We start from the raw sequence: 27,809 nt of genomic DNA, 5'->3' as shown, positions 1-27,809 counted from the left end.
CTTAGAGGAATTTTAGAAGAAATTTTCGAGATCTACAGAAATTTTTGGAAAAGTTGCTAAAGGAATTTCAGGAGGAATGTCCGAATCAATTCCTAAAGGAAATTTGGAAAAAAAATCCTAGAGAAAGTTCTAAATAAATTCCAGAGGGAAATTTCGAGAGAATACCAAAAATATCTTCCTAGAGTTTCAAAAGAAATTCCTGAGGAATTACTGGAAGAATTTTTTTAAGAAATTCCAAAAACAAATTCCTGAAGGAATTTCTAAGAAAAAAAATCCTAAGTCTGATTTCAGAGGTTTTTTTTTTTCAAAAGGGATTTCCGGTTGTATTCCTAAATCAGTGTCCGTAGGTATTCCTATAGAAGTTCTTGAAAGATTTTCCATGGGAATTTTCTAAGGAATTCTTAAAGGAATTTTCAAAGGAACCACTAAAAAAAATGTCCAATGAATTTCTAAAGAAATTCCTAAAAGACTCCGTAAAGGAATTTCCGAAGCAATCCCTAAAGTAATTTCCAAGTACATTCCTGAAGGAACTTTTGAAGAAATTTCGGAACGAATTAACGAAAAAATACCCAAATAAATTTTCAAGGGAATTCTTAGAAGAAGTTCTGAAGGAATTCATTAGAGAACATCTTAATTAATGCTTAGAATTCCTTTTTCGAATTTTCTGAGGAATTTCCAAACGAATTTCTAGATTTGTATCCAAATTACTTTCCAATGAGCTTATGTGCTGTGATGCGGCAATGTCCTGGTGGAGGATGTGATATAAACTTTTGCTGTGGACATACAAGCTACACCTATTAGGATGTTCACCACATCAATCTGACGGTAGCTAGTAATTGTACAAAAAAAATAATAAAAAGCATCATATGGATTGCTGCGTGAAACTTTTTTTCTCAGCTCAAACTTCTTCACGCCGATTCACGCCGCCGCCGCCGCCGGTGTAAAAATGGCCTTACGCCGCCGCCGCTCACAAATACTTCGGCGCACAGGTCTAAAACAACAGTAATATCATGGCGAAAATTGCGATTATTGGCTGATTTTCATCAAACTATGTTACAGAAAAGAAAGTTTAGTTTAATTAGCACTGATCCAGAAAACGGTAAAAATAATTATTTTGAAAGGAACATATTTACCTATTATTCTAGAAATGTGAAATAACTGGTTATGAATTCTCCTGTTATTAAAACACTAGAAATCTTAAAAGCAAGAACATTTACTATCACAAAGCTTTAATTATGGGAGTTGAAGATTGTTGAAAAAGGATATATTACGTTATATTCGAAGACATGAAATACATAGTCGGAAAACTTTGACAACTTTTGCACTATTTTAGGTGCAAAAGACTATTGCAGGTATTTCAAAGACTTCAATGCAATATAGGCAATAATGCTATACGGTGGATGACCATGCGTCTCCACTGTCACTGATCACTTTTTAGTGCTTACCAGCTGCTCGATTTTATCATTAACACAAACCATACCATCTTACATCGTTGCTCATCATCTATCCTGACCAACAACCACTTACCTTATCGTGGCTCTCCTCCAGCTCTATAATTCGAAACTCGAGCAGTTCATTCTGCTCACGCAGTTCGTGGCTCTCCCGAAGCAGGTTCTCCTCTCGTTGTTCCAAATAATTGATTCGCTCGGCAAACTTTGCTCTCTCCTGCCCAGCTTGCGATGCCTAAAACCAAAACAAACAGAAACAGTTTTTCTCCGATCGCCGCAACGAATGCCGGTACGCATAAATACTGACCTCCATCAACTCCCGCTCGAGATCGTCGATCTGCTCTTTGGCTTTGCCGTAGTCCGCACTGAGCAGATCGTACTTGGTCTGCATCCGATCCAGCTCCAGTTTGATCTCCTTCAGCTGACTTTCGTCCCGCAGCGACTGCAGATGCTGCCCCTCACTGTCCCCATCGGATGCTGCCGCCTGTTGAAGGTGGATGTGCGCTCGCCAGACTTCCGGCGAGTTGGGACAGTTGGTTGGCTGCGGGCTGAGCGATGGCGGAGCTGATGATATGGCAGAATCGGCATCGGAAACTGAGGACAACTGTCTACCGGTTGTCATCACGGTCGTCGTTCTGACTACACTTGGTTCACTATTGTGGGTACACTTACTACTACTGGCATGACTGGCGACTTCGTCGTCAGTCAGGTGGCTTACTAATCTAGCAGAAGCATGCGAATCGATGTGAGCTTCCATTGTTCGTGATTCGTGTGGCTGTAATTTAGGATAGAATTAGAATCGTGACAGTTTTGAAACAGTTACAGTAGGAAGTCAACCGTTGGCCGTTCGGGTGCCGGCTGACGATACTTACCTTAGACGCATCGTCATCATCGCCACACGTCGTTTCTAATCCTAGGGTGGTGTTATTGCTAGTGCTATAATGTTTCGTTGGGTGGCTATAGCCTGGGCTACGATGGCTACTGCTACTGTTGCAGTTCGTCGTTTCCAAAGAAGGAGTAGAGTTGTTGCGATTGTTGAGGGTCGTTGACTGCTTGCCCGGGGCTGCTACCGGATCAGCGTCAGCATCATTCTGTTCCGGCTCGTCGCAGACAGACTGGATGCTACTGTGGCTATTGCTCTTGCTGATATTTCCGCTACATGACGATTCGGACTCACGCAGTTTTCGCATCTGCACGGAAAGAGAGAGAGACGATAAAAAAATTAGATAGTTATGTCAGCTTATTAGATGAGGTTGTCAGTCAAAACGAACCTATTTGGAATGGTTTTAAATGATTAAGCTCAATTTGTTTTATGACGAGTAAATGATCATGTATCGACGAGCTCGGTGGTCTAGAGGCTACCGCTTCTGCCTTATAAGCAGGAGGTCGTGGGTTCAATTCCAGGCTCGTCCCTTTCCTACTTTGTATTTCTATCTTAGTTCTTTCTGTGTTTCACGTTCTACCAAAACGATTCCTACTGTTATAACCTCCCACACAATCCCAAAAACCTCCCGTGGCACCTATGAGAGGTCGTAGAGTTCTCTGCATCTTTCTTAAGTAGATGTCCAACTAACCATCCTTCCCCTTCCTCAGCATTCGCAAGGACGTGGCCAGGACAGATCTCGACTATTGGAGAGTGCATTGCTTCCATCTAAGAGATAGTGATTAGTCCCAAATCAATATCTGTGGTAACGGATGAAAGTGATGCTACTCTCATACAATAGTCTTGGCTTGTACCACCTACGAATTTGTGCGAATTGCTCAATGCTAATGCTAATGCTAATGCTAAATGATCATGTATCATGCGAATGACAGCAAGCCCATAGAGGAGGCAGCGTTTCATCATTACAAATCATGAAGGATATTGTAGGTATGAAAACAAACGCAAAATGAACCACGAGTTAATTATTTTAATTAGCATTCGCGAAGTCGAAGCAAAATTCTTCACACAAACAATGACAGTTCTTTATGGGTTTTTACAGTAGAGCAACAGAGAGGAGGAGATGGCGGCCATGTTTCCCTCAAACTCTGACAGATAGCAATGGAATTTCCCATAGGAGGAAAGAGCAGAATTCGCTTCGACTTCGCGAATTAGCATGCCGAGGAAGGGGAAGGATGGCTAGTTGGACATCTACTTAAGAAAGATGCAGAGAACTCTACGACCTCTCACTGGAGTTTTTGGGATTGTGTGGAAGGTTCTAACAGTAGGAATCGTTTTGGTAGAACGTGAAACACAGAAAGAATTAAGATAGAGATAAAAAGTAGGAAAAGAACGAGCCTGGAATTGAACCCACGACCTCCTGCTTATAAGGCAAAAGCGGTAGCCACTAGATCACCGAGCTCGTCCACGAGTTTAGTTATTTTAATTCACAATTATTTCAATTCACAGGATCAAACAATATCGTACACACTTGAACTATAATGTCGAAATTAGGATTTTCTGTCGAGAATTTAACACCAGTAGTATCGATAATAAGCTTTACCTATTTTCAATTTTTAGTTGCTTTTCGATTTTCTCGTACTATATTTTCGCTCTAAAAACTAACTTTTTATAGGAACCTCTGGAACCCATTTTGTTCGATATAAATCAACTCAGTACGACAAATTGAGGTGATGCCTTTGTGTGTAAGTGTGTATGTGTACGTTCGTGTATATGTGTATTGGGGGTAGGGTTTGCAGAAATCGCTCTCAATATATAAGGAACAATGATAAAAGAAAGACAAAATCTGTTCCGAATCAGAACAAAGTATGATAACAAATTTATCAACTTTTTATAGAATTGCGAAAAAACAGAATGAGATAGGCAGCCCCCACAGAGAAGTGATGATTCTTGCTTAGTTCTCGCTCATTTTGTGTTGGGGACCGCACAGCTGTGTAGAACAAGTTTATCATGAGATATAGCCTCCCGAATCAGTTCTTTATCATAACAGCTTGCGAAAAAAGTCTCTTACGGTATGCTATATAGCGTTTATGTATACAGAGATGATTAGTGAAAGACTTTTTCATTCTCTATTGGATTCAATCCCTGGGGGGTTAAGAAAATCGGTTTTGCTCTCCGACGGTCATTCGGTTGACTCATGTTCTGAGCGTACTCCGTAGTAGTAGAATTGGCTAAAAACTACCTAAGCACAAGCCGTTTCAAGTTTACATGAAGTTTAGTATCGAGAAATTAAAATTTTCAATTAACGGATTATTACTGATGATTGATTATTACTTCCTGCAAAAGTGGAGGCGATATACGTGCATTTTGTATGGGGAAGTACCTATATCGCCTCCACTTTAGCATCTTATATGGCATCATATACGATCTTGCGTTGACTGGGTACACTTTTTCACATCAAAACCACGTAAAATTCAATTCTTCCAGGAACCATCCCTCAACCGATTTTGCAAAAATTACCTTCAATGCGGAATTTTGTTTCCTGTTATACCGAAGTTTCTGTTTTATTTGTGTGGAGGACCTTCCATTTGTATAGGAACCTTCCCTCCTCTTCCAGAGGGGGGGGGATCTCAAACTATCATAACAGCCTTCACCGGCCCCTAAAACACTTGACAAACAATCCGTGTAAAAACAGAATCGGGTGTATATAGATAGTACACACTCATCCGATTTGCTCACAAGAATGTGGATCAATCAGGGTTTTTTTTAATTAAAAATCCAGCAAAATAATAATCTAATAGAAACGTTCTAGACCAACATTTGAAAAAGGCGTAACAGCCAAAAATTATTCCTTCTGATTCTTCGTCCACATATAAAGCTTTATATGTAGACGACGAATCAGAAGGAATAAATTTTGGCTGTTACGCCCTTTTCAAATGTTGGTCTAGCGTTATTCGTCCTCAAATTGGGTGCTGTGCAATTCAACATCGCGCATATAAATCAACCATCATGTTTGCACTGCTGCACTCACGAGGAAGATGGGGTCGACGGACTGCGAATGTGTATACTCACGATGACTGAAAAGATCTGTCATTTGACACATGTATGCTAGGCATGTTCACGATAATATGCCTATCCAACGCCACACATCTCTCCTCTTCTAAAAAAAATACTATCACCCTTTTCTTCTGCATGAAAAAAATAACACCTACGACATGGTTACAGCAACCTAATTGTGACTAAAACGGGTCACACATAAATCACTGTGATCTATGTACAACATGTGTGCTGCTCGAAATATTATGTATCATTCGGTTACTCTCTCATCATGATACAAAAGCATCTTGCAGCAAACAATAATCATCAAACTCATCAAACGCTTTAGCCAAGCAAGCCTTTGGCACAGCAGAGTGCGATTGAATTCGCATTCTATACCGTCCCGCCCAGTCCGTTGCTGGGGGGCATGGAGTGCGATCCTCTCGTTTAATAAACAATGTGCACTCGCTTGGCTGTGGATATACAACAGTAAAGCAAATGTGGAGATTGGGCAAATCAAGCATCCGAAAGATATTCAATTTGCAAAAAAGAGAGCTAACCGCGGTGGAGGTTGGTACTCAGATTCTGATGGCTTTTCCGCAAACGTGACCTTTAAGTGGTCTTGTTGTGTAGGGGTTATCACGCCTATCTAGAGAGTAGGAGGTTGAGGGTTCGAGTCCCTCCAAGACACGTGGATTCTTTTTCGCAAATTTCATATCAATTTGTCCATTTCGAAACATATGCTGTGCATATGCACAGCCAAGATATTTAACAAAAATAATTCCCGGCACATTATTACATTACGAGCATCTCATTCCATAATCGAAGAACACACTTAAATGATGGCACACATGAATATGGGGAACCACTCTCAAGGTACTCCCGTGCAGTGGGCGTCTCGACTCGCAATTGTACTTGTAACTCGTGAAATAACATTTTACTTGTACTTCAAATCACTACCACTACTTCTACTTTTTTCGAACACACGTCCAATCCACTGTGCATTCACAGTTTTAAAATAACCAGCAACAAAAACCAGATACCGTAACAGAAAAAAGCCCGTTAAACAGCTCCACATCATGGTCGAATATCTGTTCTCAGTAAATCAAACCTATTGTGTATCTGTGACCTTTCGGATCCACAACACCAAACTACTTGTAGATCATCGACCATCGCTGAGCAAGAGACTCTTAAATGGACTGTGATCACTCTGATCCACAATAACACCGACTTCTTGCGGGCGTCCCACCAACGCAGAGGAAGAAACACTTGAATGCGGACGTCCCACCACGCAGAATTGTGATCATTCCGATCCACAATAACAATATTCTTCTTCCGGGCATCCCACCAACGCAGATGAAGGAACACTTTAATGCAGGCGTCCCCCCACCCAGAATTGTGATCATTACGATTCACAATAACACCGTTCTTCTTACAGGCGTCCCACCAACGCAGAGCAAGAAACATTTGAATGTGATCAATCACCACGCAGAACTGTGATTCATCTACAGCTACACCAATCAAACTCTCCTTATTGAACTCTATCGCTCCCCGAGACAACGCATGCGAAAAACGATTCTTCTTGTTCATAGTTTTTTTTATATTCTTCTTCTTATCACAGTTGACAGACTTTTCAAACAGCGCTTAATTAGGCAAATGCGTTGGTTTTTTTAAGCATGATATTAATCGCAAAATCGTTTTAATTTTGTAGTTCGCTTATTGTGTTCTTGATTGTACCATGTTGCATTATTCAATTTGGGGTTTGCATAATTTTCTCCTGTAACAAACGTAAACATTTAGAATCTGCGGGCACACTTTCGTAAAAGAAATCAGCATTGAGATAATTTGACACTGGGGGATAAATTTATCATCCAAATAAGAGCGAGCAAACAAAACTGACAAAAACCATTGTGAAAAAAATCGGTTTTGTTGGGTCCGTGGAAATTGTTCAAACACTTCTATAAACATGATGGGTGACTTCATGCGAAATATTTTCATACACTCCTGGCAGAATCGCCAAATGTGCAATTCAAATTACACTTTACTTAGCAAATAGATTGTCAACTATAGGAAATGAATAAAATAGAACTTACAGTACTGTAAGTACAATTAAGCTCCAAACGCAATTCAGCAGAACGGCGACGGAAACGGAAAATTTGACAGAAAATATATGGGCTAACTGTCAAATTTGCCGTTTCCGTCGCCGTCGCTTGGGGGTCTTGACAGAATTACAGTTCATGAAAAGTAGTACATGCATGGATCCCTAACTCGGTGGCTTTTCCTGCAGTCAGTTTAGCCTGGAACAGCGGTTCTCAACCTTTTTCTTGAGAGGTACCCTTCAAATTTTTGCATTTATTGAGGTACCCCCTATTAATATCACCGTAATGAAAATAAACGTAACCCATAAGATATATGAAAAACGGACCTAGAAACTAACAGGATATGTGGGATCTATATATCTTTTTGTTTTCAAATGGTTCCATCCAAAAAGTAGTTGATTAATTCAAAAAGTTGATTGAAATTTTCGTTATTCCGTGAAACTTTCCAATTCAAATTAAATTTATGCATCAAGCTTCCAAGTCTCATGAAAGAACGCTTCCGAGACTCTTGAAAGGAGGTTTTCGACCCTCTTGAAAGGATGCTTTCCAGCCTCTGGAGAATCTTGAAAGAAGGCTTCCAAGCCACTTGAAAGGATGCTTCCGAGCCTTCTGAAGGAGGTCTCTGGAACATATGGAAGAAGGCCTCTAAAGCTCTTAAAAGAAGGCTTCCGAAGCTCTTAAAAGGAGGCTTCCGAAGCTCTTAAAAGAAGGCTTCCGAGCCTCTTGAAAGCAATCTTTTGAATATCTTGGAGAAGGCTTTCGACCTTCTTGAAAGGATGCTTCCCAGCCTCTTGAAATGAGACTATCGAGTTCGGAGGCTCTTAAAAGCATGCTTCCGAGCTTCTTGGAGGAAGGCTTCCGAACCGCTTGAAAGGATGCATCGAAACGTCTTGAAAGGCCTTCTGAATAGAGGTTTCCGAGGCTCTTGAAAGGAAGCCTACCCAAGCCTTTTAAGAAGAGGCTTACGAGTCTCTTGAAATGAGGCTTCCGAGTCTCTTGAAAGAAGGCTTTCGAACCACTTGGAAGAGGGATTTCAACCCTCTTGAAAGGATGCTTCCAAAGCTCTTGAAAAAAAGCTACTGAGAATCTTGAAAGAAGGCTCCCAAGTCTTTTAAAAAGAGGCTTCCAAATTTATTGAAATGAGGCTTCCGAGTTTACTCAAAGAAGTTTTTGAAGCCTCTTGAAAAGAGGCCTCTGAAGCATTTGGAAGGAGGCCTTCAAAGCTTTTGATAGGATGCTTCCGAGTCTCTTGAAAGGAGACTTCTGAGCCTTATAAAAGAGAAACATCCGAGCCTATCGAAAATAGGCTCTTGAGATTCTTCAAAGCAGGCTTCTTAGCCTCTTGAAGAAGGCTCTTGAAGGGAGCCATTTGGAAGAAGATTTCCGAGCATCTTGAAAGGGGGCCTCTGTGCCCCGCTTGAAAGGAGGCTTCCGAGTTTTTCGATAGAAGGCTTTGATTCTCTTGATAGGAGGTGCATTGAAAGGAAGCTTCCGAGCCTCTAGAAATGAGACTTCCGAGCCTCTTGAAAGGAGATTTCGGAGGCTCTTGAAAGCATGCTTTCGAGCTTCTTGGAGGAAGGCTTCCGAACCGCTTGAAAGGATGCATCGAAACCTCTTGAAAAGCCTTCTGAATAGAGGTTTCCGAGGCTCTTGAAAGAAAGCTTGCGAACCGCTTTAAAGGCAGCTCCCAAGCCTCATCCAACGGAGCTATTCGGCTTTCAAAAAAAGTCCGTCCAGCCTTTTAAATTGGGGAATTTCAAATTTTGTACCTTCGTCTTTTTGTTCTTTCAACCTTTTGTACTATGCTGGATGTGGTAGATAAGATTAACTAAACTTTGATTTACTGATCGACATGCATATTATATAAGACACGAAGTTTTAGAATCAAAAGTTAAGCAATCATCAACAAGTTTTTAATTGGAATTATAATACATCCACCATTACGCATTTTTGTCCGAGGTACCCCCTGGGACCAGCGAAGGTACCCCCAGTGGTACATGTACTTCAGATTGAGAATCGCTGGCCTAGAATAATGACATCGAGGTTATTTAACTAGTTGCTAGTTGTTTCAATACTATATACAGTTCAGCCTCAAACAAGAGGAATTTGAGTATTTCAATCATCCGCTGAGAAAAGTTAACCTTTTTATACAGAGACTATTACTATTGGTAAAGAGGACTAAATACGATGAATCTCTAATTATCTCAACTTATTACCATTGCTCGAAAAATGGATTAGACTAGGGATCAGTTTGGTAGATTTGTTTGATCAGTTTGGTACACCGTAAAACACTACGAAAAGGGATCTACCCAGCTTTACGGGACGATTTCTCAACTAGCTCAATGTACAAATACTAAAAAGTTTGTCCAGCAAGATTTTTCCGATGTACTTAAAACCCAGTTTTTGCTATTTGACCAATTTACTAAAATAGCTGTAAAATTTGTTGAATTGTTATTATTGCCGTCATTTGTTTGTCTTTTGGTAAACCATACGCAGAATGCAGAAACAGATATTATATAAACCTCTTAAACAGTTACAGACATATATAAATATTTTCTGTTTCAGCCCGTTTCGGTCCAGGCTAACGTTTCAAATTTTAAAAATCGTTGTTCTCTTGTTTTTCAACCGATTTGCATGAAAGATGCATTATGATGCGTTGTTGTACTGACCGCCTAGTGATTTGCTGCCACACTGCGTTCAGTTTCTCCCAGTTGGGTGTTCTTCAGTTCGTTCGTCGAACTGATCCGCAACGCCCTGGGTCGACTGTCGCTATTTGTTCAGTCGCATTGAGCGATTTAATGATAGGAAATGTAAAAAAAGGTCATAGGATTGCTATTACTAATTTGCTGATCGCTTTCTTCAAAAGATTTTGATTAACATGTAATGCTTAAAGGATTCTATAACTTTGTGAAACAGATCATTGTTCTAAATACAAAGTGTGAGGCGTTAGATCGAAATTAAAAAAATGTCACGGAATATCATGACATTAATGTCATTTGACACTAGTTCGGCTCACACGCCGCCGAACTCAGATTTAGAGCAATGACCTGTTGGAAAAAGCTTCAGGATCTTTTAAGGGCTACATGCTTATATAGAAAGGCCCTCCTTAGCCGTGAGGTAAGACGCGCGGCTACAAAGCAAGACCATGCTGAGGGTGGCTGGGTTCGATTCCCGGTGCCGGTCTAGGCAACTTTCGGATTGGAAATTGTCTCGACTTCCCTGGGCATAAAAGTATCATCGTGCTAGCCTCATGATATACAAATGCAAAAATGGTAACCTGGCTTAGAAACCTCGCAGTTAATAACTGTGGAAGTGCTTAATGAACACTAAGCTGCGAGGCGGCTCTGTCCCAGTGTGGGGATGTAATGCCAATAATAAGAAGAAGAAGATGTTTATATAGAACACACAGTAGTAAATTACTTGTGAAAAAAGTCATTGGCAAATCAGTCCCATGACATCGAAATGACATTTTCCGTCACTGGATTGAACTTTGTCATTTTGCGCCGGTTGGCTAAAATGCACCACCACGTTTCCTTGGTTATTAACCCAAATTTTGTCTCAAAAACGTGAGCTACTGAAGCCAATAAACAAATTTTTAACAATAAAATATTTCTGGATCTTTCCGATAGAATTTCGGTGTTTACGTCGACAATGCTTTACTTTAGATACATTCGACATTTTCTTCTCGTTATTATCAGTCTAAAACATTAACTACCTTGAAGTATTAGATCGACACTAAATTTATGCAAAAGAGTGTGACTGTTTCAATGAAAAATATTGTAATTTTATAATTATCATTTATGGGTAGCGCATATTGCCCAGCCTCGTTCATTTTAAAAGGAAATACACTATTTTGGAATAAAACCATTTTCTTGTAATATTTTTGGGTTTCCTTGAACATTATTGGACTGATATGTTAGATTATTGATAAACACTTCGAAAATACATTGTTTCGGATGAAATCACCATTAAATGAAAACATTTGCTTAGGGGACGCATATTGACCATATTACCCCTATTTACCCAATAACTTATTCCAGATGCTGAATTCCGAAATGTGTTGTATGGTGGACTTCTAGCACTATGTATCTCCTAACAGTACATTGATCTGTGTCTAATATTTACGGCGTGAAACACTCGTTATCATTTAGTATATTTCGTAAATACCTAAGGGTAATCCATTTTCGCACATTTTTACAAACAAATAAGATAAACCAAGGCTTTAAGGTGTAAAAACTAAAAAGTTGTTTGTAGGTTTTGCATTTATCATTAAGTCTTTTCTAAATGATTTAGTGATTAACAGAAGCGATCTGTGTAAAACTTAAAAATCACTCGAATAAAAAGAAAAAAATGTGAAAAATTTATATTGACTTTGAAACCCTTTGAAATCTACTATTTAGTCTTAGATGCTCTTTAAAGAAAGCAGTGTTGAGGCTCAGTAGCTACCCATTCTGCCTAATAAGCAGAAGGTGGTGAGATCAAAACTTGGCTTAGACCAGAGCGTTAATGAATAAAGCTTCCAATGAATGAATAAATTTGTTTTGATTAAATCATTCAACTCTATGATTAAAGATTATGAATAATGAATAATTGAATTGAATGATTTGCATGATGGCTACCAATTGGGTTGTCAGAATAAGGTATAAACATCATATGATTATGAATAAAGATTGATGACCAGCGATCTATGCAATGATTGAAATTGATGAGTAAAAAATAAACTCAAAACAGTTATGAATATGATTAGTGAATAATGATTAAATGTAAAATTCTATGATTACTGATTAGTGATCAATGACTAAGCCATATTTTTTGTATGATTATGATGAATGAATAATAATTAATAACCCATTATTCATTAATCATGATCAAATCTATGATTAATCACTAATGTTCTGGTTTAGACTTTTTCTTTCTGTGTTTTGCGTTCTACTGCTATTGAGTTTCCATATAAATCAACAACCAAGTTATGTCAAATATATTTTAATCGAAAACAGTTTCAATATATTGGCGAACCTTGTAGCTGTTCAAAACCACTTTCATACGAAACGCACAAAATATCTAAATGTAACCGGAATCAGATAGTCAGCACTTTATTAATGAGAAATAGTGTTTCCACATGCTTAAATGGAAAAACTGCATAATAACTAAAAAAAAAGCTTCCTACTAAGTGATGTCGCCCAACATAACAACACATCAAACTAGATCGCATAATGACGTTCACATTCCTGCGATGTGGCGTTTCCTCTCTCGTAATACGGCGAAGCCACCACAGTAAGACGACGATGCGTACCTACGTATGCACATTCAACTTTATGGCATGGCAATATGGTTAGTTAGTTCCAAATCGACCACAACCGTAAGCAGTTAAGTTCAATGTCTCCTTTTGCTTCTCTTTCGAATGTTCGCTGGTTGGTTGCCCGATGTCCAGTTCAGTCCAGCCAGCTAGACCCATATGGGCTCATGTGAACCTGTTCGTTCGTTCGGCGGAAATGCGAACTGAAACGGAGCGGATTTATTGCAGTCCCGTCCGTGGTCCGTGGGTGAGGGGATTAGCTACGAGCGCGCCCATGTGCGTGGGATTTCTTTCATAACTGAAAGTAAATCTAAGCCCAACCCTTGCGCGATCTGCGCGCAACTTTAGCAGGTCGATTATCCAACGACGGTGATGGACGAAGGTGGGTCATTTGAATTACCCAAGCGAGAAAAGGGAACGACATGGGAGAATTATGAAACTTGGACAAGTGTCTACGGGACGGATCAATTTATAGCATAGGGCGCTTTACGCCGACAGTTGAGGTGTGGGAATCCGACTAAGCTCGATTAGATCCAGTGGAGGTAGGAACACCGGCACTATGTGCAGTCTATTTAGCGCGTAAGTAAGCAGGGGTAATTAATCGCAATCGGATTACGGCCGCTCTACAATGTTGCACCTTGGTGCGTGGAAGAAAACAGTGGCGAACTGGTTGCTTAAATAGCGCCTAATGCTTTCAACATTCTTGAGCATTGAGGCATTTGTTACGCATGTTTTTGACTAATGGATTTTGCGGAGCTTTTTCAATAAGAATCGGCACGTCAATTTTGACATGAGGGGCTGCGTGGGCTCATTCTCATTGATTAATTACGAGCAATGTAACAGCAATTTCTTTGGCTATGTGGGGTGCTATCTTTGTCTTTGTTGGTCGTCAGAACTCCTACCCAGTTGGCAACAGTAATCATGGAACGGATAACCTCAACCATAAGACCCCTAAAATGTTTTCCGAAAAACTTATGAGCATGTTGCATGTCTGAAAAATCATTTGTATAAAAGAAATCTTACATAGGGGGGGGGGGGCTAGAAAAATTGCTTACGTAATAAGGGTACGACTCCAAAGATAGTTTGGCCACGAGAGTAACTTTAAAGAAGGGCGTATGTGGTTTTGATATCTATGTCTTCGAAATACTGTATCCCTGAAACCCTTCGTTATGTCTGTGAATAAATGGTAGGGAGTCAAATGGAGGTTGTAAAAAAATGTTTACATGTAGAAATCGTAATTAATTCTAATAACTAGAATTTCTAAAACACGCAATTTTCTGTTTTTTTTTTCATTTTGTAGGTAAAATTGCAATGGAAATGCGGATATTTTAGAGGTAATGGAAATATGGACGGAAAGTTTTATCTCTCAAGAGCAACTTTTGATGATTTTTTTGATATTATGGTATTCAAAAATACTTTTCAATTAGAAAATTATTTAAACTGTTTTAGTGGAATGTCTTCACCTATCTCTGAACTTATCTCTTATGACAGGTACTGTCAAGAGTAGCTGTTTTCGAGATATTTTGAATTTAATTTTATGAGTGTCAAAAAATGAAAATTATGAAAATTTATTCGCACTGCTTCACCAACAAAACTATGGTTGCCACAATACACATTACCGCCTTCGGGGGTAACAATAGGTCTGGGGGTGAAAATGGGTCATCACTCTCACCAGCAGTCTGGAGGTCGTAGAGCAAAATCGTTCAAAAATGTCTCTTATAATTTAGTCTTTTTGCCCTCTGATACATTCAATCTATTCTACAAGCATTCTTAGTGGTTGAAACAGTGACCCATTCTCTTCCCCATTTTACCCATTGTCACCCCTGACGACGGAACCGGTTATTTTTCCTAGCTGACAATGTCTGCTGAATCACAAAACCTCCTTAATCCTTTCAGGACAGATGGATCGTATTTGCTCAGCGCGCTGGGGATATATCACCTATCAACCAGTTTCCTTTCGGACTTTTCATCCATCACTCCTCAATTTTCATCTCTCTCTTCTTCTGCTCACTACTCACCTCTCACTTAGCACTTCTCACTTTTCTTTGCAATTCCCACTTTTCACTTCTTACTGTTTATTTCACAATTCTCATTTTCCACTTCTCACTTTAATTTTTAATTCCACACTCTTTGCTCCGCATTTCTCATTTATCAGCTTTCAATTCTCACTTTTCACTTCTCTCTTCTCACTGCTCACTACTCCCTTCTCACTTAGCACTTCTTCGGCTCGGTCCATGGCTACACACGGCTCACTTCTCATATCTTACTTTTTAATTCTCACTTCTTCTTACAAGGAACGAAGAAAGAAAGCGAAAATAGAAGGAAAAGGGAAGACATAAGGAGAAAGTAGGGAAAAGGTATTATTATTATTTATTCAGACTAAGGCCGAAGTGGCCTGTGCAATACATAAAAGTCTTCTCCATTCGGCTCGGTCCATGGCTACACGTCGCCAACCACGCAGTCTACGGAGGGTCCGCAAGTCATCTTCCACCTGATCGATCCACCTTGCCCGCTGCGCACCTCACCTTCTTGTACCCGTCGGATCGTTGTCGAGAACCATTTTCACCGGGTTATTGTTCGACATTCTGGCTACGTGCCCGGCCCACCGCAGTCGTCCGATTTTCGCGGTGTGAACGATGGATGGTTCTCCCAACAGCTGATGCAACTCGTGGTTCATTCGCCTCCTCCACGTACCGTCCGCCATCTGCACCCCATCATAGATGGTACGCAGCACTTTCCTTTCGAAAACTCCGAGTGCGCGTTGGTCCTCCACGAGCATCGTCCTGGTCTCGTGTCCGTAGAGAACTACCGGTCTAATGAGCGTTTTGTAGATTGTCAGTTTGGTACGGCGGCGAACTCTATTCGATCGGAGCGTCTTGCGGAGTCCAAAGTACGTACGATTTCCAGCCACTATGCGTCTCCGAATTTCTCTGCTGGTGTCATTTTCGGCAGTCACCAGTGAGCCCAAGTACACGAATTCTTCTACCACCTCGATTTCGTCACCACCGATGCAGAAAGGGAAAAGGGAAAAGGTAAAGGAAAAGAAAAAAGAAAGAAAGAAAGTAGAAGGAAAAGGGAATTAGAAAGAATAAAGCTCACTTAAAGCTTTTAACTTTTCAATTCTCACTTCTCGATTCTTACTTTTCACTTCTTACTTTTCATTTCTTACATCTCACTCCTTCTATTTACTTCTCGATTCTATCTTTTTTCTTCAAACTCTTCACTTATTTTCACTTTTCACTACTCATTTAGCACTTCTCAATTCCTTCTCCTCACTCCATACTTTTCACTTCTCACTTTTCTCTTCTCATTTATCGCTTTCTATTACTCACTTTCCACATCTTACTTCGCATTTTTCACTTCGAGTTTCTCACTACAAGTTCTCACTTCTCAGTACTGACTTATCACTACTCACAATCTACACACTTAATTTTTTTTACCGGGATCTCAGCAATTTGTTCAACTTTTACCGAGATTCGCACAGCCGAGCCCCAGTAAACATGTTTTTCGCCGAGATATCTGTCAAAGTTGCTGAAAATCAGCAAATAATTTGTCGAAACCCAGCTAACAACCCTGATTTCTGATGGGATATCAGTTTTTATTTTGCTGGGCACATGGCTGTGCGGATTTTGCCGAGCTGTAGAAATAAAAATTGAGTGTGTAGGAGAATTTAAATTAATTTCTTTATCTAGAATCATATTATGGTATTAAAAAGTAGTTTTAAATGACACAAATTAATTTTCAAAAAAATAGTTGCTCTTAAAAGAAAGGTTTCAAAAAATTTTCGTCCATATTGCATTTTCTCCAAAACATTCATCTTATCATTACAATTTAACCCGCAAAAATAGGAAAAATACAAAACCTGTCTACGTAGACATTGAAGGGGTGAAAGGTTTTGAAAAAGTCTTCTCTCTACGAGGGGAAGGTGGAAATTTGCGAAAAATGGTTGATGTGGTTTATGAACGACCCCTTAAATGAATGAATGTGATTAGGATTTCTGGCTCACAGAGGAACGGCACTACGATCACACGGTCGCATATGCCCCTGGGCTTTGTGGACGACATCGACCTCAAATCGATCACAGGGCAATAATGAATATTGAAGAGGAAGATGGCGAGGATGGGCTTCACTACTCTACCCAGGCAAAGCTCATGGTTGTGAAGACAGGGGTAAACCTAGTGGTATTGGTGCTGAGATAGTGCTTGAAGGGAGTTGTTGATCAATTGGTTTACCTTGCAACGCTTTTGACATATATGATAGTAACGTTTTCCGTGAAGTGAGAAGTCGTGTTGCGGCTGCAAATAGGATTTACTTCGGCTTCCGTAACAAGCTTAGATCCCACAACATACAGATGTGTACGTCATTTGTCGTGGTGACCCTTTACGGGGATTCAGCGTGGACGTTAAAAGAGGTGGACCGGCAAGGATTCGGGATTTTCAAGCGAAAAATGCGGAAAACTAGAAAGTGGTATGTGGCACAGACGTGAACATGTGTACAAAGAAGCACATATTGTGAGTCGTATAAGATAAGGCAGACTTCAGTGAGGTGGACACTTAGTGCGTATGACGGGTGCAAGAAGCCTGCAGTAAAACATCATGCACGATGTTGTTCAACTCTTTTGCTTTGAGGACCATGATTGTTTCCCTTATTATTTTCCCTCAATCATGTGAATTTAAATCAGTTCTTCCCGCGTCGCATGGACCAAGGCCATGGGCACTTGGAAGGGGGGGGAGGAGGCTCAAAATGACCACCCTCAGGTCCAACCTTGGAACTTTCCATAGGCAAAGTTTAATTAGAGTATGAAAATTAAGACTAACATTGATAAAACTTATAACTAACACTTAAAATTTTGAATAAATTTTGGATTGAAGTTAAAAACTAGTCGACGAAGGTAACATAGACAAAACAGAGGTGAACGATTTTATTGTTGATCCACCAACCCGGTAACCAGTCATACAGTTGGGATCCAGGTTAGCATTGGTGGTATTATAGCCGGACCTGTTGTCGTTTAATGCGCTGCTCTCCGGAGATGCTAAAATAGGCTCAAGGCAAGAACCATATCCTAGAAGTCGTCAATATAGCCCCCATTTCCCTCTGGTCGAATGGTAGGCTTAGTACGGAGATACTACCCGACAGTCATCTAGACAAATCAAAACGCCTGGCATTCGACGAACGCAATGTAAAATCATATCGCTGTTATTCAGCTGGAGAAATTCATTGAAGGTTTCGATGGCAGCATTTTCAAACTTGCAGTGCTGCAAGAAACGACCAGGAGATAGACGGAGCGGGTTAGGCGAAGATGCTGGAATTGGGGATGTGTGAGGTCCTCCCAGCTGACCTCAATCAACAACCTTGAGAGAGTCCAAGGAAAGCCCGAACGTCTCGAATTGTGGGTTCGAGATTACCCTTGGGATGACCATGGAGCCGTTTGGATTAGATGTTCTTGAATAAGCCCCCACCTTCAAGGAAACAGATGAGTGCAGTGATACTGGCTGGATCATTCGAAAGCGCATCTCTGATACTGGCAGGTATCCCATAAGTTTCCCTCGGCACCTGAAATTTGGGCCATCAGCATACATTACCCACAGTGTTGTGAACCCCCAATTATCCGGAAGGGACTCCCGCTGAAGTTATGTGAAAGACGCGTGTGTCCGGTTCGTACCCGAGAGAGGATTTGCTGGTCCTTTAGGTTGCTTAGGTCCGTCCAAGCCGATGTGGTTTCCTTGATTTGCCGCAGCTGTCCAGTAGTAGAAGCTATCCAGGGTATTTCCCAGTTGTCTCGCACTGTCTTTCTAATCCATGTTTTTACGTCGGTTGACGCTAATTGCCGGCCTTGATATCCGACTCCGGCGAGGTAATCAGACGTGGTGTTGCCAGGCACTCCGCAGTGCCCCTGGATCCAGGCAAAGTTCGTATTCGGGAGCATGTTTTCTAAGATGCCTTGAATCCAGGGATGTTGAGGAGTTTCGCTCTGAAGTGCGGAGATAACACTAGCAGAGTCAGATAGGACGAAGGCGGGTTTCCTGGACGGGTAGGTGGCTGCGATGAAAGCCGCAGCTGCTTCGGCCGAGAAGATGGTACAGATGTCCGGGAGACTGTTCGAGATAGTCATGTTGGTCCCGGTGACCCCGATGCCAACTTCACGGCCTGAAACGGATCCATCCGTATACATGTGCTCGTAATTGTTATATTATCTTTTTAATAGCGCGGCCACCAACATTCTGAGAACCAGTGCACTATGGTCCAGGATACAGATTTACGCGGAAAGATGCATTTTACGCCAAAACTATATTTTTTAGAAAAAACTGTTGTTCTACAAAATTGTTCGAAATAGTAAGGCCATTATTATGGTGCAACCAAAAAATAGGGTGGCCCATCATATAAAAAAATAGTTTTTTTTTTTAATTTTTCGGAATATTGACATGATATGTTCTACAAAGTCGTAGCGCAGCTTATTCCAATCAATTTTGCTATAAAAAACTTTTTCTGTAGCTCCTAAGTTGGCTGATTTAGAGCAATTTTACTTAATTGAATTAGGGTGTACCTCACAAAAACAGTATTTTTGATCTACTTTTTTTGTTTTAGATTTCTCGAAAAAGTCGTCTTCAGGTGACATTTAGAGCTTAAGAAAATGCAACTTTTGATGGGTAAATATGCTCAATATTTTTTACCGATCAAAAGTTATAATTGTCAAAATTAATTTTTTTTCATAATTTGATATCTCCGGTTAGGGCAGATCAAAAAAATATATTTACACGGCATTTGTAAGAGAAATTCATATTCCTTATTATGTCAAAAAATTGGAGATATGTTATTTTTTTATCTCAAGTTTTACCAATTTTACTAAAATCATGTTTTTTCAAAAAAAAATGATATAACTGATTTTTCATTTCTCATAAATGTCACCTTCTGAAGGCTTTTGGGGCTTTCCAAAACGCGTGTCTTGCTATAACAATATCGTCTGTATCTTCTTCCATTGTCGAGTTATATCAATTTATTTGAGAAAACATGATTTTAGTAAAATTAGTAAAACTTGAGATAAAAAAATAACATATCTCCAATGTTTTGGCATAATAAAGAATATGAATTTTTCTTCCAAATGCCGTGTGAACATATTTTTTTGGTCTGTCCTAACCGGAGATATCAACTTATGAAAAAAAAATTAATTTTGACAATTATAACTTTTGATCGGTAAAAAATATTGAGCATATTTACCCATCAAAAGTTGCATTTTCTTAAGCTCTAGAAAAACGATTATAACTTTTGATCGGTAAAAGATATTGAGAATATTCACCCATCAAAAATTACATTTTTTTAAGCTCTAATCGTCACCTGAAGACGACTTTTTCGAGAAATCCAAAATTAAAAAATTAGATTAAAAATACTGTTTTTTGAGGTACACCCTAATCCAATTACAGGGTGTTCCATAAAGTTCGAATACAAATGTTTGATCATTGTGTTTGTAAGCCCAATGCACATATTCTGTATTAGTATTGGTGTCAGCGTTAGCGGTATATATAAGCTATCGGATGTGTGTGGTGTCGACGTTCTGTCACTTGTTGTTTGTTTATTACGCGCGTTGAAAATGGATTGGGGCATCATAAATAGCCGTTTTTGAAGTTCAAAATCATTGCGGTGTACTTCAAAACTGAGGTTTTGTGGACGATTGGTGCCCCTAGTGGCCCGGTGATAAGATGGAGATGAGCCCTACGTATTCCAATAGGACGATAACCCTTTATACACGAAAATTGCGATTTTAGCCTAATATGGGGACAATTTCATCGACTTTTTGGACAAAAGATTGCGACCACCCAGCTTCCCGGATTTGAACCCTCTTAGCTTTTTTGTTTGGTCCTTTATTATGTTAAAGCTGTACGAATACAAGGTCAGTAGCTTGGACCAGTTCAAGACGTAATTCTCAAAATCTGGAGCGAAATGCCCATGCAGACCGTGCGTGCCGCTTGCGATGGGTTTTAGAAACGTTTGAAGCTCGTGAAGAAGTACAAAATAGAGGTCATTCCAAAAGAAATGTTACAAACGTTCCTTATAAACAATACTTCCAATGAAATGCAACTGGAAAAAGAAATAATTTAATCTCAATTTTTAAACATTTTTTGAAAGTGTATTCGAACTTATTGAACACCCTGTAGGTAAAATTGCTCTAAATCAGCCAACTTGAGAGCTACAGAAAAAGTTTTTATAGCAAAATTGATTGGAATAAGCTGCGCTACAACTTTGTAGAACATATCATGTCAATATTCCAAAAAATAAAAAATAAAATTTCCTAATTGTTTTTTATATGATGGGCCACCCTATTTTTGGTTGCACCATAATGATGGCCTTACTATTTCGAACAATTTTGTAGAACAACGGTTTTTTCTAAAGAATATAGTAAAATATAAGAGCATCTTTCCGCGTAAATCTGTATCCTGGACCATAGTGCAGTGAGTTGTCACCCCTTCGGAAATTATGGGATATGGACCTGTTAATGAGGCGGCTTTACGGCAAATGGCCGCTTGCATACGATGGCTAAATAGCAAGATGCCTGCCTCGGCACAGGCAGACTCAGCTGGTGTGGAGGGTAGCAACCCGGAAGCAGCTCGAAGGTATGAATCGAAGGTATGAACGTGTCTTCTTACGCACTTACTGGCGGTCATAGTGAAGCTCACAGAGCTGGTCCAGCGATGGACTGACCTGACGACGGATTGTGTATTTATCCGCGTGAGGCCTGGAATGTCGCCAACAATGACCAGCAATATATCATCGGCAAAGACAAACATGTATATGTTCGGTGTAAGTGAACGACACACGCCATTCATGGCGATAATGAACAGAGTCACAACCAGTAATTTACAGTTATAAAACGTACTCTTTCACTAGCAAATTAGTATATGGTTCAAATACTCACTTTGTCTTCGAAGTACAGTGTTGACCCGATTTTGTCACTTTCCGATTTTGTCTACCCCAGATTTTATCACGTTTTCGACCCGGTTTTGTCACCCCAAATAATTTTGTCATTCTTTTTATTTTCGTTAATAATAGCCTATTCAGATTGGTCTATTTATGACTTTGTTAAGTGAGAGGGTATCCAATTATTACGAGGTGTTCAGACTGCAGCAAGATAATATATCTTGACGTTTCCATGTTTCCTCATTTGCACGCTAATACAGGGTTGAATTCAAGGAGAGTTTTAAAATTTAATTTGCGAAATCAAGCATTTGTGTGGCGACAATCGAACATTTTTTCTGAACAAAGTTTCTACGAAAAAAAAATATTTAAAAAAATATGAAAAGGGATTTTCGAAGAATATTTGAAGCTCTCATTAAGGATAATGAGCGAAGCTACATTCATTAGTTGGGTGCGCCGTTCTTCGGGGAATCAGACTATTCCTCAATTTATTTTTAAGTTTAAAAAGTATTTTGATTCTGTACTATGATCGAACGGAGATTTGATAGAAAAATTTAGATACTTTTGGAAATTCTCACAAATAAATAAAAAAGGACGATTGGACCAATTTTCAAGAAATATTATCGAACTAAAATGTATTTCCACCAGTATCTCCATGTATGAAGGGCAACTCAGCAATTTATTTTTTCCAAAATGGAAACTGAACCATTGCGTTCTACTCGACAATCAATGATACAGTAGACTGGCCCAGGAAACAAAAAGTTGTCTAATTCCACGGGGCACCCCCCAGGATTGTGTCTTTGGGTGAGAAAATCAATCTTTGAAAATTTCAGCTCAATCGCTTGTTGCAATTTATTTTTACAATTAGAAAATTATTTATATGTTGCATAAGCTGGCGCATTTGATTTGAAGTTTGTATGGGGATTTCAGCCAAAATGTATAGGAAAATACACCTCCGTCACTCATTCGATCTGGAAATTGGTTCTGATTGCTCGATTGACCTCAGAATTGCAAAAACGGCAGTTGGTATGCTATAGAACAATTTCACAGAACATTGTATGATGATTAAATGAACTTTTATATAGGTTTCGGCTGATGCGATTCGATCAAAAAACCCAAAAATACACAAATCAGCTCCTAATAAATCAACCGAAAATTATATAAAAGTTCATTTAATCATCATGCAATGTTCTGTGAAATTGTTCTGTAGCATACCAACTGCCGTTTTTGCAATTCGGAGGTCAATCGAGCAATCAGAATCAATTTCCAGATCGAATGAGTGATGGAGGTGTATTTTCCTACACATTTTGGCTGAAATCCCCATACAAACTTCAAATCAAATGCGCCAGCTTATGCAACAAGCGATTGAGCTGAAATTATCAGAGATTGATTTTCTCACCCAAAGACACAATTCTGGGGGGTGCCCCGTGGAATTAGACAACATTTTTTTCTCCCCATAGTAATCTGGGCCAGTCTAATGATACAGCTTCTAATGTGATATAATTTAAACTGGATTTTGGATGAATTAATGCATTACCAATCCATGTATTATTTAAGGTTATTCTACTTTATATAGAGATGAGCGCTCGCACACTAATGTGCAATTCGTCATGTGTAAAAACATGTTTGCTTTCCTTCTGCTCATAACCTCAAAAATGATCGGGTCATCACAATGATTTCAAAAGAGTCAACAAATATATGGAAATATTTTTTACCCAATCTTTGCTGAGTTGCACCATCTAGGAGTGTTTGTTTTCCTTTTATCGCCACTCACACATTCGGACGTGAGAATCTCAATATACATCCCATTCAAATCGTACAGTTGTCCCACGTGAAAAATGTTGAAATCCAAAGTATATTAAGCCATTCAAGGAGCAGAATTGAAACAATTTATGAAATCATGTTTATTCATCAAATATATTCGTTTTACAAACATTCCTACGTTTTAAATTGTCTTCCGCATTGGCCCTTGAACTTTGAAAATTTATTCGATTTGTTCTATTAAATCTAGGTTTAAGTTAAATACTTCATGTTAATTCTAGAGAGCATCTGTTTTTAAACAATTCATGTTGAATAAGTGGAGAATAAATAATTATCATCATTATTTTCATCATATAAAATGCTTTCCACAAAACCATCACAATCCGAGTTATTCTTCAGCGCTCAGAAGATTTCCATCTAACATGCATTCGACCCTGCTGCGACAGAAAGAGCATGACTGTCAACTACTGAAACGAAATGAAAACAGAGAGTATTTTCTCTCTGGCAAAGAGAGCGTGACGCTTGTCAGTTTTGTTTTGTTGAATTTCTCCCTGCATTCCAGTTAGAACGAAAGCTCTCTCGTAATAATTGTTCGTAATAAATTCTTCATGACTCTTTTTAGCGGGTATCTTTTGACAGCGCAAAATGTATGGAATATTACGTAAATAATGACATCATAAAGCGTATTAACCCTGAAACGCCAATTATCATGTCATTAACGGCGTAGTCTGAATAGGCTATAATACCACAAACACCATTGATTTTCATGAAATCACTTTCACCGCCTGTAGTTTATTACGAACGACTTCTGAGTACCTGGGAAATATTCTGTAAGCAATTTCTACAAGAAATAACGGGTACCGTTCACACATTTGGTCTTCCCCAGGCATAAAATGATTCATATTTGTCGAATGAATTAAACAACAGAAATTTTTTTTCCAATTTTGTCACATACTCTGTTTTATCACTCCAAAATTCACCTCCCTGGTGATAAAATCGGGATATTACTAGGGTGAGTGTACCAATTGTCGCCATACGTAAGATCAACAATTTAAAAACAAATAAGTGAAAGGCATGTGGGTGGACTTTATATATAAAGCGAAAGGTTTTACTTCCTGCTCCTTAGAAGGGTTGTGAAAACCACAATAAAATTTACTATTATCCTCAAAATTGATTAATCCATAATAGGAACGCATGCACCAGTTGAGGCACAATTCTTAATTTTGGTTCCTTATTTGGCACATCCCATTGTTTTCTTATGGGATTGGCCAAATTGGGACCACTAGTGCGACAACTGGTGCAAAGGACGTCAAAAATTAAGCAAAATCAATTTTTACAATTATGCTTTGCTTGTTTTGGAGGAGATCAAAAGTTTTATCGTATCATATGAATATGCTTTATCGATATGAACTTGGTTTGCGGTGATTTGATTGGCCATTTGGCACATAAAGCACTAGTGCGACAACTGGTGCTATAGCCACAACTGGTACATCTAGCCTATAACTTTAAATTATTTAAACATTTACTGTAAAGAAATCAGTTAGTCATTTTCTTTACATTCTTCAAAATAATTTCAATTTTCAACAGGTGAAGCGAAAAGTGGTGGGCCTGATAAATCGGATCACAAGCCTTGTGGAAATTTGTGTACAGTACAGACGTCTAAAGAACATTTTTATTAAAGCACGATTTTCAACTAATTTTTCATCAAGGTGAGAATTGTTATTTTTGCATAAAGTCAGACGCCCAATAATTAGATGTTTAGGGACGAGATAAAAGGTCGGACATGAACACGTTAAATATAAATCAGGTTAACAAACGAAATGTCGATTGTTATTGAGAGGGACGTAACATTCTAAACAAAGGCTGTAGTGCGGTTGATTAAACAATACCTGCCAACTGTATGAAAAGAGACGGCTATAAGCAATCATCACTGGCACGGGCGTCAATTGGCCTGCCAAATGGCAACGTCCATAAAACCCGATTATGCAAATCTCATTCCAATCACTTGCATCATCGAACCTTTCACACAACCAGCTTAGTTTCAGCTTCAAATCAACCTCTTAAATATGAGTGTTGCAAAAGCATCATCATTTGTATTGCCATTTTCAAGCGACACGCTAGAATAAACCAGCTTCACCATCGACTTCATCATAGCAAGATGGGCACATATGTAGCGGCATAAAGTGGCAATAATAGGTTTCATAAACGATTTGGCACCTGCTGTTGCTGCTGCGGAGCCTACCAGCCAGCGTTATGACGTGAATCCAATCTCACCTCCAAACGGGCCAAGACGATGTCTTCCTGGGCTGCCAAACCGATAGCCAATAGTGTGTACAGCACCTGAGGGCAAATAGCGGCTAATGATGACGGCCACCATCCGCGAATGTGGGTCTTCGAGACTAGGAGGTCTTGGTTTGTAAAAAAGACACGCGGACAACACAAACTGGCGGATATGGTAACCATCCGTGACGCCCGCGGGGGTTGTTCAACGGTAGAATGGGCACATGGTTTGTGGATTACTTTCACCTGCCGAGCGCTACCAATCGGATTTGCGTTCTGTTATGCATGATCCATGTTTGACAGCTGTAATAAAGCATCGTTGCATCGAGGCGAGGTTGCGATAATGAGATGGATGAATTTTACACTAACCGTTCAAATTTGTATGGATATTGGATATTCGCATTTGTGTTCCCAGAACATATGCTGGGAAATCGTAATTAGAAAAGCGAATCAATCTACCTAAATAATACCAATTTTCTAGATCTCGCGAATAGTTACAAATTGCATGTAATGTCTTTCTTTGTAAATTAGAGTAACAAGTTATTTCGAACATACGACCACTGTGTTTTTTCACCTAGTTCAGATGATTACAAATCGTCAAAAACAAATCAGCTGGAAATACATATGAACCGTTTGTTTGAGAAACTGCATATGTAACATTTTTGGCCAAAATGAGATTTTTATATATTCTGAGTCCACGTCCAAAAATACGTTTTCCGGCAAAAAAAACGAAGACAAAATTTTTGTTCAGGAATGTATGAATTTTTTTTCGTTTGTTTGAGAAACTACATATGTCCACGTACTTTGAAGAGCAATTGTGGAGTACTGCTTACATTTTTTGCACTGAAAGTGCCTCAGGGTGTTGAGTTTTGCCAAAAACTATTGATCTATATCGAAGAAATCAAAAAATTCGGTGCAAATTTGTTCAAAAACAGTTTTTTTGTTGTTTTCTCGAAATAGTGTAAAATGGACTTATGCAGTTTCTCAAACAAATGATTCATATACGTAAGAAATACAATTTGATATTTCTGGCACTGGGCATCTTATATTCGAATCAAAAGCCAATAGGTACCAATTCCACATGACGACCACAAATGTAAGTTTCCCGTGACACGTAGGTATGTAAACATTAATTTTCTTTTCGCGTGTCGAATCATTTTGATGGGTGTGCGGTCACGAAACTCCTGTCGAACACTTTTGCTGCAACCACAGAAATCGATACCCATGTGGACCAGATCCTTCCCAACACCATACGTTCCCAGTGGTTGTTACGTAATCCGAATATGCTTTACTTTCGCCCGGTTTTCCCCGGCTCTTCATTCTCCCTACCTCATTTCTACCAATATTGATAAACAACAAACCGCCCAAAGAAGAATAATCAACGAATGGAACCCACCTGAGAAAAAGAACCGCCGAAGTGCACTTGAGTGCTGCTTCCCTTCGAAGGCACCATCCCATCCCCGTAATCGCCGCCGTCGCCCTGATCGGAAAATTAGTTCGGCCGGGAACTTTCACTTGTATCTGACTGCACTGCCACCATGCTGGGCACGCCGAGCGGAACAACAACAACCACCAAAACATTACGAAGTAAATCTGGTTCGGGGAGCTCTTCTCGTACGGCCGCAGCCTGTGCCTCCTTCACCAGCGGAACGCAAGACTCGCGAACCCGGTACGAACCTGAAGGGTTCTCCGCCGCACTTCTGCGAAGACGGTGGACGATGATGATGTTGTTGTCGGTGTCTGGTGCAACGATTACGACGAAATGCAATTTTCTTCCTCATAACCGGGCGACGAAAGGAATGGGTGAAAATTAAGAGCGATGTTGTTCCTTGTCAGAGGTTGGTGGTTCAAGCGTAAAGCAAGCACGTTCTTGTACTGCAAGCAGCTTGCTCGCTTATGAAAGGAAAAGAAGGCACCTGGCAACGTGTGATTGTTCCAATATTGGGTTTATTGTGATATAATAAGACAGATTTCACGTGTTGTTGGGAATATTTCTTCTTGTTGGCAATACATCTCCACTGGGACATTGCCGCCTCACTGCTTAGTGTTCATTCTATACTTCCACAGCTATTTACCGCGAGGTTTCTAAGGCAAGTTACCAT

General features: G+C 39.6%; 1 protein-coding gene across 4 annotated transcripts in view; it reads right to left on the bottom strand.

Moving 5' to 3' along the window:
- LOC134222430 (putative leucine-rich repeat-containing protein DDB_G0290503) overlaps window positions 1-27,809 on the bottom strand; it is a 635,851-nt gene that overhangs the window by 80,712 nt on the left and 527,330 nt on the right. For all 4 annotated transcript variants that reach the window (XR_009982421.1, XR_009982422.1, XM_062701581.1 and 1 more), the window contains exons 6-8: window positions 2,321-2,638; window positions 1,756-2,223; window positions 1,528-1,683 (exon numbers count right to left, since the gene is read on the bottom strand). Coding sequence is in view for 2 of the 4 variants with exons in the window: in XM_062701581.1 (XP_062557565.1) it covers window positions 1,528-1,683; window positions 1,756-2,223; window positions 2,321-2,638 (942 nt within the window). In the remaining 2 variants the exon portion in view is untranslated. The remainder of the gene's footprint in view (window positions 1-1,527; window positions 1,684-1,755; window positions 2,224-2,320; window positions 2,639-27,809) is intronic.

Source organism: Armigeres subalbatus, chromosome 3, assembly GCF_024139115.2.
Source record: "Armigeres subalbatus isolate Guangzhou_Male chromosome 3, GZ_Asu_2, whole genome shotgun sequence".
Lineage (NCBI taxonomy): Eukaryota > Metazoa > Arthropoda > Insecta > Diptera > Culicidae > Armigeres > Armigeres subalbatus.
This window is presented reverse-complemented; position numbering and strand designations above follow the sequence as displayed.